At 38.3% G+C, this 14,798-nt stretch overlaps 1 protein-coding gene across 1 annotated transcript; it reads right to left on the bottom strand.

The window, feature by feature from the left end:
• Positions 1 to 467: 467 nt before the first annotated feature.
• dusp4 (dual specificity phosphatase 4) lies at positions 468 to 13,995 on the bottom strand. The gene is made up of 4 exons (XM_059358450.1): positions 13,051 to 13,995; positions 11,474 to 11,601; positions 7,574 to 7,793; positions 468 to 3,940 (listed from the first exon to the last, which is right to left on the bottom strand). The coding sequence occupies exons 1-4, from the start codon at positions 13,418 to 13,420 to the stop codon at positions 3,552 to 3,554; spliced, it is 1,107 nt and encodes a 368-aa protein (XP_059214433.1). The 5' UTR covers positions 13,421 to 13,995; the 3' UTR covers positions 468 to 3,551.
• Between the last annotated feature and the right edge of the window lie 803 nt (positions 13,996 to 14,798).

The raw sequence follows: 14,798 nt of genomic DNA, 5'->3' as shown, positions 1-14,798 counted from the left end.
TCAGTAATATTGTATTGTATTGAATTGTATTACATTCTAGAGCTGTTATTGTCTCTGACCATTGGCTTTATTGAACTTGCTGCAGATTGTCTTTGACTTGTGTTCTCCAAGGATTAATTTGGACAAACTACATGTATTAACTTGTATATTTATAAACCAGTAAAGGACTTATAAGAGGAGTCACTTCAGTAACACCCCCAACTATTATATCATCAATCTGTGATTCGATGAGTCATTTAAGACATTTTTTCTTTGAACGCAGTCGCTTAACCTTCATCATCCACTCAACGCCTACATCTGCGTAAAAAATCTTACATTAGGCATAACATTATGTTTCTATTGTGGTTATGGTAATTTGACAAATTGCTAAAAGGTATCATTGCCTTTTCAAATTGTGAGTATTCATACTACTGTATATATCTACTTAGTCTCATAGAACACCATACAAAGAAAGCACATACAACCTGTTAATTAAGAACATTGTTTATTCAACAGTGGATCTTCAGTAATAAATAAATGCACAGATCATTCATTCCACAATAAAATTGAGGGAAAGTTGTTTTTTTTTCTTTTATATAAATGTCCAAGTGGAGGATTGATATTGCCATGGTGGGTAAACAGCATTGACCAGACAGAGAGACAGTCTAGACAGATGGACTAACACAGAGAGGCAGACAGGCCGACAGACAGACAGACAATTACCACACAGATGTGTACAAAGTATTGCGTTTTTCACTGATTGACTCTCTTTTCTCTCTGTCTCGGTCTCTCCTTACATGGACAAAATGTCTTTATGCAAAGTCTAGTCAGTCTACCATCACCATGATGTGCAAATCAATCATAAATTATAAATACAGTATTGCATCACTTCAAAGTGCTACAGAGATAGGTGCCGACAATCTTCAAAAACAGAAAAGGTTTGTTTTCTTTGAAACCCTGTGTGTATATGTGTGTGTGCTTGTGTATCTGTCGTGCGTACATCAGGACCCGGGTATAAAAGCAACCATGGTTGGACTTTGTGCCTTTGGATGTCTAGCACAGAAAGCTTAACCTGGTCAAAAGCAGAAGCAATACAAACATTATCTGAAATTGTGACATTATGAAAATTAGACATGATGTTTGGGTTTAACAACCTAAAAAAACTGCTTTTGTTGTTTTCCTGGAGTGGATTGTAAGTACAGTATTGCATGACTTCAATGTGCCACAGAGAGCTAAAGGACATATGGAAAAAAGAGAATCAACTGAATAATAAGGACAGCTTCCTGTTATTGGATTATGGTCTCAAGCTCAAAGCTATCCTCTCTTTTCCCATCATTCCTTTTTAAAAAGTGAAATCAATAATTGATTGTGTTTATTTGAACCTGGATTCCCCTCACAAGGAACAACAATGAGAGTCCCTGATGTTTGGTAAGCAGTAGAGTTGTGCAAGCTTATCCGGTTTGATTTTACACAAACTGGCTGAACGTTCATTTTTCATTACGACATGTTCCATCACATTAAAAAGTAGCCTTAATCAGCAGCTACGTGCTGATGGCAGAAATGGTACTAAATCAAAATTGTATTGCATTAGTAACAGTGATTCCAACACGTAGACTTTACGGTATAGTAACCGCCACCACATGTATATTTGACGGCTCATTTATGGACATTTTTTAAAATCCGTCTGAGAGGACGACATGGTCTCTCTCAGTCTCATTATGTTCCACCTGGGAGCGACACCTAGTGGTAAAATAGTCTAGTCTGATGGTTGGCCTAATTTCAAACCGGCTGGAACATTTTCAGAGTGGCCCAAGCCTAAGCAAAGTGTAAAACACCCATGTTTGAATGTCCTGTCTTTGGGGATATACGTGAGAAAAATATTGCCCCAAAAATTTGTCAAGCTTGCTTGAATTTAATGTTTAGGTGGAAATTTGTCTTTGTAGCTTGGGGAATCCATGTTTTGTCAGCCTGAGAAACTGCTATTTCAAAAAGGTCAAATTCACTGTCAGTATAATGCCAAATATGGACTTACTCATATACAGTATATCATGTGTTTGTGAGTGTGAGAGATGGAGAGAGACACCGTGAGAGTTTGTACTGCACTGCTGAAATACTGATGCTTTTTTTTTTTTTTTTTTGAAAGTCTGACTAACATTCAGCAATCGGCTTTCTAGCAGCACACCAAAATCCATGGGATACCTTTATGGACAAGGCACAAACATCTTAAAGGACCATTTGCTGGTGTTGTACATTTTCTAAAGCCTCCTATAGGGGCCAATGTTTTCAGTTCATTTGTAATGAAAGTTGCAGGAAAAAAATCTGAAAATTTAGTCTTAAAAGCTGTTTTGGAGCATGTTTTGGAAAATGGTTACCAGTAAAGAATAATTTATAATAATACATTTAAAATAAAACATACAAAACCATTAGAATGGTCCTTTAAGTGGCTGTCTTTCAGAGCCACCGTGCTCTGAAATATGCCCTCTGATCTAAGAGAAAAAAACGAGCAAAAACAAATTCTTGTGACGACGTCAGTCTCCTACAGCTTTTTTCTTTCAGCCCTTTCGTCCAAAACTATTTTTTTGTGATGTAGCAGAAGGGGTTTCCTACAGTGTGTATCAGGGGGCCTGCTGCGGGGTTTCCCCAGTCCATTTACAAGGGCCCTGGCCTTCATTTGGCATCTTATTTTATTTATTTAGCCTCTTCAGTTAGGAGATGAGGAGCAGAGGAGAGGGGGTGGACGGGGTGAAGATGAGAGGCAGAGATGAGAGGAGGAGGAGGAGAAGGAGGAGGAGGGAGGGAATATAAAAGGATGAAAAGGAGATGAGAGGAGAGGAAGGTGTGGGGGAGAGACAGATAGAGGAAGAGGACGTATGAAAGACAGGAAGCTCCGGTCAGAGCACCTGTCACGGAAGAGGCTCCTGCTTTCTATCACCGTCTCCTCCCCTCTTTTTTCCATCCATCTCTTTTGTCTGGCAACAGGAGGGACACCCAAAGGGGAAAGAGCGGGTGCTTAAAATTCCTCCTTCCTTCCTGTGTCCATCTCCTCTCCTAAAGACCTGTTGTCTCCATAGCAACAGCCCCTGACTTCATACTGAGCTTATTCAGTTGGTAGTCATGAATGTGTGTGTGTGTGTGTGTGTGTGTGTGTGTGTGAGGCAGAGAGAGAGTGTTTGCAGCTCTTGCCTCTCTGTGTCACTGTTTGTGTGTCAGTGTGCCCCTGTGCATGTTGTTGTTGTTGTTGTTGTTTTTCAAGGAAGAGGGTGTATCTTGAGTAAACATCAGTCCAACACTCCATCCGAAACTTGAGACGCCAGTTCATTTTTGGTCAATTTGAAGAAATCTTGTGTTAAAATGGAAGGAGCGTTGGCTGGTTTCAAACTTTAAAAAGTTTTAGTTTTTTTTCCAGTCTTTGAGTTCTGAATCAGGCACCGTGTCGCTTCTCACGCTCTCTCCCCGTCCTGGAAGCATGTTCATACTGCAGCGGTCAGCCAGACTGACAGCTCCTCCAGCCAATGACAGCCCAGCGTGTTCTGAGTTAGTTATTCGGGGGGAAGGCTGTGATTGGCTGTCCATCAGCAGCCAGGCGAGGTCGTGAGCGGGCTGTGGTGCAGGTAGGCGGGGTTCACCACAGAAACTGGGAAGTTGAAAATGAACGGCGATGTGGGCGTGGCTGCCGTCGTCACGCTGGTCGCCGAGGACTTGGGTCCGAGCAGCGGGCTCGCTGTGGCGGCCGCTTCGGCGGCGCATGAGGTGGCGAGGAGCTGGGACTCGAACTGCAGCAGCTGGCCCATGAAGCTGAAGTTGGGGGAGATGATGCTGCGACGCCGGCGCACAAACTCGAAGGCTTCGTCCAGACGCACCCGCTTCCTCTTCATCAGGTAGGCCAGGCAGATGGTGGCGGAGCGGGAGATGCCTGCTTGACAGTGGACCAGCACTCGCCCACTGGAGTCTCGTACTGAATCTGAGGAGAGAGGGGGGTCAGAGGTTAGACCTTTCCATTAATAATAAATATTCAGTTTGTTTGTCAGCTTAATAAAATAACTTCCAGTAGTGGATTGATTTCCACTGATTGGTACAGGCATTCATGCTCCCCAGAGGATGCCCTAATTATTTCCTCTAGTGCCACCAGGAGGTCAAAAAGTGATCGGTTCAAACCGAAGAGCCAAAAAAACCAATAGCTTTTAACAAAAAAATGGAAGACAATTCATACAAATGGAGCAACTGAGCATGATATATATGACATAGTAACAATTGACAAACTCCTCTAACGCCATTTTCTGGTTACATTTTTCAGATGGAGTAGCATCTGTCTATCATGTGATAACCTGACAGTTATCGGTTGACTGATATTATCAGCAGATGTTGGCCTATCCAAGGCATATCGATACCAGTGTACAGTCATGGAAAAATAAATAGCCCTTGTTTTCTTCAATTTCTTGTTAATAGCAATTTCTGGTACAACTAAAGGTACATTTGTTATGTACAAATGTAATGATAACAACAAAAATAGATAATAAGAGTTTAATTTAAGAGCTGATATCTAGACATTGTCCATGTTTTGTTTTTTTAATAATGATTTTGGTTAAACTCTTATGAGCTATTTTTGTTATCATTATATTTGTCCAAGCCTTTAGCTGTACCAGACATTAAAATGAACAAGATATTAGAGAAAACAAGGTTGGTCTAATATTTTTGTCCATGACCTTATATGCTGTTCGATATGTGCCAATATGAAAACGTTGTTCAACAATATATAATGAAGAAAATGTTGCTTGGTGTGCTTTAGAAATGGTGTTAGCTAGAATTATTATATTATAATTTAAAATTCACAGTAATGAGCAGTCATGCTGTTTATTTAGCTATTCATTTTATTCCTACTTATTCTTTATTTTACAAATTTAACAATGTTATTTTTATTAAAGTTTGATGTTTGAGAAAGTAGCTCTTTGGCTACATTTGCAGAGTGGTGAAGAATCGGTGCACAATCCACATAAAAAAGGTCTGTTTTCATTCCAGCTCTATTCATTGGGCGGCTAAAATACATTTTGCTCCTTCCTCCATTCACCGCAGCACATTGCTCAGCTTCCATGTCTATAATGCACTGACTATAAATAAGTATCTCATGCAAACCCGCTTCACTAAACCAAACTGTCCGTTTAACAAACAAACTGTCACCCCTAATGCTAATTTTTTTTTTCAGCCACCGAGTATTTTAAACCCAGCAGATGTACAGCTTTGCCTCAAGCTGTTTTCATTTCTTCTCCTCCACACTTTCATGCCTTCCCCTCTCTGCGCAGTCAAACTCACCTCAAAGTGAGAAAGCAGCAAATCACATTTCACTGAAACACGCAAGTGCAAAAATTTTGAGTCATCAGCCTCTTTCACACTTCCTCCCCCGTCCTATTTATGTCTCTTGCCTCTTTCAGTATGTTCAGACGCATGCTATTACTTTGTTAATGCGAATAACCAGAATTAGGTAATAGTTTGATTGGAGCGTTTACAGTAACTCAATTTCCCCCAACGGCCTGAATGATCAGCCGGACAGTCATGTGCAGGAAATTACAAGCGCAGAAGATGAAGATGATAACAAAGGGACTTTTTAAAATTGGTTTTGCATGTGGATTAATTTCATTTTGAATATAAAATTACTGCTTTGAATCCAGTTCACTCCATGACCTTTCTGGCACACGTGCAGAAGAAAATTAAATCTATAAATGCACAGATTCTTTATTGCTAACAACCAGCTCCCCCAGCTCCAATTCTTTGTCTTGCTGTGCATTTCAGCTGTCTACATTTTTTCTCTCTTTCACACACAAACAGACAGATTTCAGGTAACTCCACCACATCGTCTGTTCACCCGGTAACAGTGGATGAGTCAGACTCTGGTCCCACAGCAGCTAACTATGACGCATACCAGCACCTACACACACACACACACACACATTAGACTACATGCTCACTAACATACACTCACTACACGGAAACCACACACACGCAGTGTCTACACACAGCATGGAAATGCAAAGCGAAACCAAATTGCACACTTGCTTCTATTAAATAAACAAACAGAAATCGTGCTCCAGAGAAATGATTGATCAGACTAGTTTCCAAATGCTTTCTTCTGTCTTTGTCTTGATTGTGTTACATCGTTTTGTTCTGCAGTGGATTAATCTCATTCGATTTCGGAGGGTATTTTCTTTCCGTTTCTGCCTCTGCAAAAATCTGCTGAAATGTGTGTTATAAAGGGCTACTTGGAAAGAATAATATTCGACAGATCCCAATGAATAAATGTCTGATTTGTCATCATGTTCCTACTCTATATGCACAGAGTATCTGGTGCATGAAAGCTTTTATCTGGGAACTCCTTTCTGGGAAAGATTCTCAGACTCTCATAAAATACAAACGAAGAAATATCTCAGCAAAGACACATGAAACAAAAAGATTACATTTAGTTGAAGCAAACACACAGTCATGGAAAAAAAATATTAGACCATCTTTATTTTCTTGTTCATTTTAATGCCTGGTACAACTAAAGGTACGTTTATTCGGACAAATATAATGATAACAACAAAAATAGCTCATAAGAGTTTAAAAAAAACATGGAAAATGTCTAGATATCAGCTCTTAAATTAAACTTGTATGAGGTATTTTTGTTGTTATCATGATATTTGTCCAAACAAATGTACCTTTAGTTGTACCAGGCATTAAAATGAACAAGAAATTGAAGAAAACAAGGGTGGTCTAATTATTTTTTCCATGACTGTGTGTCTAGAGCTGGGGTGAATAGTCCAACGAGAGAAAAATTAATTTGTTTTAATAATCGATTAAGTACAACCAACATATTTGATGGTTCCACTTCTCAGATGTTAGAATTAGCGATTTTTCCTTGTTATTACAGTAATTATGTATTAAATATACATTATAATTCTGTATTGTTTTTATTTCCGTTGTAATAAATTGAATATCTTTTGGTTTTACAGGCTTCATATAGCTTTTTAAGGGCATTTTTAGGGAACCTACACCAAAAATGTCAGGACTCTCATAGCCTTTATCTTCACATCTGCATATTGACGCCTATTTATTTTTCCAGCTGTTCATACTAACTCTGATTGGTTGTTTTGATTATGAATATTTAATGTTTGCTTATTTCCAGAGTAGGAATCAGCAGAGGACTTGTATGGCTATTAGCTAGCTTCACTACAGCATTAAATGAGAGGTTACCGTGATAAAACAACATAAATTACATTTTGTAACAGCATTCTACAGAAGGGTGAAAAAAATAAAATAAATAAACACAATAAAGTTTTTTTATAGACTTGGCACCTATATAACCTACATTTCAAGCATGTGATTCAAAATCCAAGCACCTTGAAAACACCACTTTAAATTTTCAAGTGCATTCAAGGATTCCCTGCACCAGTAGGAACCTCGTAACGAAGATTAACTGTTTGAAAATGACCTAAAAATGATGTGACCTAAAAACGAACCGCATAAAGCACAAAACATGCTATAGCCTGAAGGAAACTCATTTTATTTGTGGTTATCCACCATGGGAATGCATTTGTTCAGCTCATACACACTCATACTCACTGACCTATGAACTCAATAGCCTCCAGGAACCAGCAGCTGATGTCTTCTTTATGGTTGTCCTCCACAGGAATACATTTGTACTGGTACGCCCCCTCGAAGTGGTTGGGACAGTCAGCGGACACGTTCAGCAAGGCGGAGATTCCTATGCCGTCCAAAACCTCTTTCTTTGAGGCGTGCAGGGCGCTGCCAAGGTAGAGGAACGGGAGGATCTCGACTGGGCCGCCCTGGACACAAAGACAGATGGGAGGGATGATGATTAATTAATTATTTCATCAGAAATCGGCAGTGAGGGGACAGATTTTCTGTTCAGAGGCAGTTTGTTCATAATTAATTCAGGCACGCTGCAAAAAAGCTGGTCTAAAAACAAGATAAAAACAATAAATCGGAGGGAAATTATCTTGCTGCATGGACAGATAATTCAAGATTTCTTGAATTAAGGTTGTTAAATCTAGAAAAAGCATGTTGAACACTTAAAAGAAAAGGACTCTTAAAACAAGATAAATTATCTAACACTTGTAAACCTAAGTTTAAAAAAAAAAATCTTGGTAATAAGCAAATATTTTGCAGTGCAGTCATTCATTGAGTCATTTAGAGAGCCGTGTTGGACCGAATTTACTTAAATGTAAAGCAGCCTACATGATGAGACAAAGAATTCACTGTCTCGTCGTGCAGCAGATGGCAGATGACTTCACTATAAGTGTGACCTCGCTTAAATATTTCGCTAATCACATTAGCTGCGCCTTTAAGCGGACAGGGGTAGCTTATTATCTGTGTGATTAATGCAGGGTCATTTGATATGGGCTATTTAGTTTGTTCGTTTCAAGCGGAGTTATTTCCCCATATGGCAACACATCTCTCTGACTAATGTTTACATGCTCTAGCCATAACATTTGATGGAAGAAAAAGCTTGTTTGACTCATCTGTAAGTACAACTGATCTATCTTAGGCATGCTTTCGTTGAGGACACCTTGTACTTTTTTCTCCGATTGCACTTTATCAGGGGAAAAAAACAGTTATTCTGAGAAAAATGTGCTCCATAGCAACGTTTCCTCAGAAAGCCAGTTCTACTCAATGACATGTATGATATAACATTGGCTGAGGATGTGAAGGTTTGTTACATTTCCTGGAAAAAGGAAGTTACTCACAGAATGTTATGTATACATTTTGTCCATTCTGGCATTAAAATATTAATGTTGCCTGTAACATTTAAAGGTCTAAGGCAAGGCGAGGGAAATGTATTTATATAGGACATGTCAGCAACAAGAAAAATCAAAATACTTTAAATTAAAATGACTCTTAAATATAATAATAAACAGTAATTGAAGAGCTAGAAAAACTAGGTATAAAGTAAAATAATAGAAGTTACAATGCAGTTAAAGGGGAAATGTTTTTCATCTTATTTTGAAACCTATCTCAAAGTAGGACTGGGCGTTATGGACCAAAAGTCATATCCCGATATATTTAGGCTGAATACCGATATACGATATATATCCCAATATTTTTATCGCAAAGTGAGAGAAATGTTCAGTGAAAGCCAAGTATGACATGTCACAAGTAGTTTCATTGAAACAGTTTATTTAAGTGAACATAAATACTGTATATTTATATACTGTATAACAACTGGAGTACCTTTTTTTTTTTTTTTTTTTTTAAATCAAAGCTCCCCAAAGTGCACATTTAAATAAAAACAGCCAATGAAATAAAATAGGCCATTTTTTTCTGAAATAAATATTTTTATATGAGAAAAGAATAAGGTCTATATACATATCACATTTAAAAATATATCGATTTATTTTTAAATCAATATATCGCATGTCAGCAACAAGAAAAATCAAAATACTTTAAATTAAAATTAATCTTAAATATAATTATAAACAGTAATTGAAGAGCTAGAAAAACTAGGTATAAAGAAAAATAATAAAAGTTACAATGCAGTTAAAGAGGAAATGTTTTTTTTAAGCTTTATCTTATTTTGAAACCTATCTCAAAGCATACGACAGCGTGTAAGAGTAGAAGTATTGTTTTCCCTTTCACTGGAGCTGAGGGTTGAGCCAGCTGGCGGTCTATACCGGTAGTGAGACTTATTGATGAGGGCTCAGTCTGTTTATGTCACTGCCGCTGACGACCTCGGTACTGACACAGCGTCAGGAAATGATCAATACTGCTAAGAGATGTAATGTGAGGAGCGGGGGTGGAGGCGGAGAGGGAAAAAGCGAGTGAGATACCTAACAGGAAGCTACAGTATTTGTTCAATTACAAACAAAACAGGAAAAAACACTTGATAGTGTGGCCGGGATGCATTTTCCCTAGAAAACGCACAGAGGCTGAATTGTCTGCGTGTCTTCTCTCCTCGTGCGTTCCAGAGGAATTAAACTACATGTGACTGTGAATGTTGCATAAAATCTGCAGGCTCAAACTGCAGATCACTGACCAGCAAAACACGACCACCTGGGTCACAGGAAGTGATGCAGAGGTGAATCAATAGTGAACTTTGACCTTCGGTGTTGCCTAATAACTCATTTAAACAAAAAGTGGGTTTTCAGAAAACGTTCCTATCAGTTTACATTGTTTTTACATTGTTTTCTTGCATGGAATGAAGAAGTTTGTATATACAGTCATGGAAAAAATGATAGACCACCCCACCCTTAGTTTCTTGTTCATTTTAATGCCTGGTACAACTAAAGGTACATTTGTAGGACAAATATAATGATAACAACATAAATAGTTCATAATAGTTTAATTTAAGAGCTGATATCTAGACATTTTCCATGGTTTTCTTGATAATGATTTTGGTTATTTTTATTGTTTGAAAAAAACAAGGGTGGTCTAATAATTTTTTCCATGGCTGTATGTCTAGAGCTGGGGTGAAAATTAATTTGTTTTAATAATTGATTAAGTCAAACCCAAGTGCAACATATTTGATGGTTTCAGCTTCTCAGATGTTAGAATTAGCTGTTTTCCTTGTTATTACAGTACTTGTGTATTAAATATACATTATTATAATTATTATGTTTTTTTTATTATTTCTATTTTAGGGAACCTACACCAAAAATTTAAGGACTCTCAAAGTCTTAATATTCATAAGAGTTTAATTTAAGAGCTGATATTTAGCCATTTTCCATGGTTTTTTGATAATGATTTTGGTTATGGTCAAGAAAAACATGAAAAATGGCTAAATATCAGCTCTTAAATTAAACTCTTATGAGCTATTTTTTGTTGTTATCATTATATTTGTCCAAACAAATTTACCTTTAGTTGTACCAGGCATTAAAATGAACAAGAAATTGAAGAAAACAATGCTCTAATATTTTATTCCATGACTGTATACTTTCATTTAGGGCAAATTAAATTTGTCAATTTTTTAAATTCACACAGGAGGAGTGTTACTACGTGGCTATTTCATATAGATAATTTATTTGTTGAATTACCAGAAAACATGGCCAAAATCTTCTTTCCTCATAACGGTCATTTCATATCTTGATACATCAAGATATGAAATGACCGTTATGAGGAAAGAAGATATCATATCAGCCAGCTCAGCTCTCACTGCTTTGAATACACAGACTGGATGAGGAAATGCAGATAAAGAAGGTGGGGAAGTGCACAACAGCACTGTTGCAAAGTAAATAGCTTCCACTGTTTGCACAAGGCAGCTTTCAGTGTCAAAGTTGAAGAGACTGAAGTTGAAACAATTAGTTGACATTGATCAATTCAAACTACTTGTGATAGGTTTTTGGAAAGACAGCATTTCATACACACGGTGAATACGGCTATATTCATACAGACAGTATGAGAAATATTTTGTTTGTTTAGAATTAGAGCATTTAAAACAATGAGCATTTATTTTAAGTGTTCTATTCAGGATGAAAAGCTGTGTGAGGTGTGTGTTTTGTCTGGTTTTTACCTGGTCGTGGTGTGGCGTTCCACATGACGAGCAGGCAGAGTCGATGCTGGACTGGCTGGTGAGGCTCGGTAAGGGTTTGGTCTTTATACAAAACTCTGGGTACTCTGAGAAAAACCTGTCATATCCACCTGGAAAAGAGATGCAACAGTCACACACGATGCATGGTATTTAACACAATATATTCAATTTTATAGTAAAAAATCCAGGATACAATCATTACTCAGGACCACATAAAGAGAGTCCTCCAGGGACACTACAAACATTTTTTGTGGGGTTTATATATATATATATATATATATATTTGGGTAGACAGAAGCACGGCAACCTACATTAATGTTGCGACACAATCTGCAGCAGGATTTACACCTCTGCATGCAGTATGCCTGACATAAAGTTCATCAAACCGACCCCTGACCTACTCTGTCCTGTGTCTACTACTGTGGATTTGAAAACAATGTCATCATCCCTTTGCTTCTTTTTCTTTTTTATACATCTGCAGGCTGACCGCTGCTCTCTGCACCTCATGGATCACATCAGATTAACTGGGAAATGTCATCTTTATAAGCTACACACACACACTCCTGTGCTTCAAGGCGTCTACGTCATTAGGATGCACACACACACAGAAAAAAAGAATGCGCCACAGCTTGCAGCTTGCAGCAGCTTTGCCTATTTCTCCAATTCCCTGCAGTCTAAATAAAGCCTGGTGGGGAAATTGGACGTCAATTTTTAGATTTTTTTTTTTTAAAGCTTCCAATCATTGATTTACCCGAAGCGAGCTTTTTCTGTAAGGTTCATGTGTGTCCTGTAAGTCCCTCCGGTTTGATGTGGCTTCTACGCACCAGCATTACCTCATTCACTCAGCTCACGGCCATTGGTCTGTGTGTGAATGTGTGTAGCTCTGAGTGACTGAGTGAGTGTGTGTATTGTAAAAAAAAAATAAAAAAAAATACACCAGTGTATAAAAATAGAATAGGGACTGTTACTGGATAAAAAAAACACCTTAATCTCTTGTTTATATCATATTGAACAGCTACAAACAATCATCTTTATGAGGGCAATAAAATAATATTGATGCTGGTTGAAAAATTAAATTATAAAATGCTCCAGATAGGCTGATGGCAAATCCACTGAAAGGATGCTATGAATAAAAATTTGAGCTATTATTATAAATGAACATTAACATTATAATCTTCAAAGTAAGTGCATTTTTACTATGCCATTTTTATTGTACATCTTTTTTTTCTAATACAAAGGCTTATTGAAGAAGAAGCGTCACTAGTATTTGGATATGACAGTAGTAGAGATGAGGTAACAAAGGCTAAATTTAATAATAAAATAAACCCTATTTGTGCTGTTATAATTATTATAGCTCCTTTTGATTATTATTTTACTGCCCTTAATAAGGTTGAATCATGGAATAAACACCACTCATCAATAACATTAAATTTAATATGTCAATGGACTATTTTGAGGCTGAATCCTTAGAATAAAAGACCATACTGGTGCTATTTGTGATTTAATTTTCTCATCATTACATGCTGCAGCTGGCACATAATGAAGCACATTAAATTTACCTTTGAGCAGGTAGATTTGTGTGCCAGAGGAGTCCCTGCACACTGCGTTTAACACCACATTCAGTGTGCTGTCCTCCTTCACCATCTCTGCGTCCGGCGTCCTCTCGTCGTACAACACCACGGCGGAGTACATCCCGGAGCGCAGGCGGCTGCGGACCTCCTCGTCCCCGGCCAGTATCTGGTCCAGGCTGAGCACGGAGCCCTTGGCCCTGCGGCGGACGATGGTGTTGCAGCGGGCGTTGACGGCGCCGCGGATGTGCCCCGCGTTAAAGGCGAGGAAGGAGCGGCAGTCCAGCAGCAGGAACTTGCCGCTGTCGTCCTTTAAGAAGCGCTTCACCACCGGGCAGTCCATCTCACCCAGGTCCTCCATGGCACGGTCGTTTCAGGCTGCGTGTGTAGGCTTCAGTGTCCTCTGCGTGTCTCCACACCGCCCTCCAAACTTCGGCTCCTGCGGCGGCTTTGCGTGTCTCCACTAACCGCTCATTGTAACCGCACTACTCTTCTGTCTCGGTCCGCTCCGGTCACCTCTCTCTTTCTCCCTCTCTCCCTCTCCGAGTGATTCTCCTCTGGATTGTTTCTCTTTTTTCCTTTTTTTTTTTTTATGAATGGGTGCATCGCGTCACGGCGGAGGTGACGTCAACGGATGGCAGCCAATCACAAAGCGTCCAGTTTCCCGTCCCCTTTCCTCCTATGCCGTTCATTCATAAAATAAAAAAAACACACAAAAAACAGACAGACATCAATGAAACGAGAGGCGATGGGGATGGAGATTAGACTCCATGGGGCCTACATGTCATGCCTTAAGAAGCCCATGACCACATGTGAATGACAGTTTGTCATGGTGAAATAAACGTGCTTGTACAGAGGCTGCAATTAGAAATAAAACACAACTTTGCAGCTAAGCTATGTGGAGTTTTTTAATAGCTTTTTTTGTTAGTTTTGATTTGGTTAAAACCACGAGCATGCTGTATATCGTCACACTATTAAAATAATCGCCTAAGTGATTTTTTTTGTCAAATTTCTTTTTTTTTTTTTGCCTTAATCATCTCCTCATGGTAAAATCGCCTGCATCCTCAGTTGATCAGATCATGTGATTTTACCCCTTTAAGATAATGGCCTATGTCAAGTGTGACTTACGCAGATTTATTATGCCTAAATCAAAATAAAATGTGACTTAGGCATTTTTTTGAACATGCCTTTGTGATTTAAGCAAGATATGGCAACACTTTATTTTGAAGGTGTCTACATAAGAGTGACATGAGCGTGTCATAAACATGACACTGGATGTGTCATGAACATTAATGACACTTTGAAGTAACATTAATGCTCATGTCATGTTTCTGACGATACAATGTGTATCATGATAAATTTGTCACAATAATTTTTTTTAGATTTTAGAAAAACAGTCACAGTATAGAAAATGCATCACAATATGCCTAAAATCTTTGTGCAACCAAAACATAATTTTATAAATAATTTTATGGAATCTATGTAACAATTTTTAGTGCAATCTGTGTGCTACAAATCTTTGTATGCAAACTATAAATTGAAAATCAATAGAGTTTTTGAGAATCAATACAGTGGCACAAAACTTAAAATTGCGATCTGAAGTGTATCCATATTTTCTTACACCTTAAAAGTAAACTGTCAGACCCACAATATCCTACCCTAACCTACACCATAAAAGGCACACATACATTTAGAAAAACTAGCATAGCATCGCAGCTAAAGTAGGCTTACTAGATATT

The sequence above is a fragment of the Centropristis striata genome, chromosome 19, assembly GCF_030273125.1.
Source record: "Centropristis striata isolate RG_2023a ecotype Rhode Island chromosome 19, C.striata_1.0, whole genome shotgun sequence".
NCBI classification, from domain to species: Eukaryota; Metazoa; Chordata; class Actinopteri; order Perciformes; family Serranidae; genus Centropristis; species Centropristis striata.
Note: the sequence above shows the minus strand (reverse complement) of the source record. Positions and strands in the feature narration are given on the sequence as shown.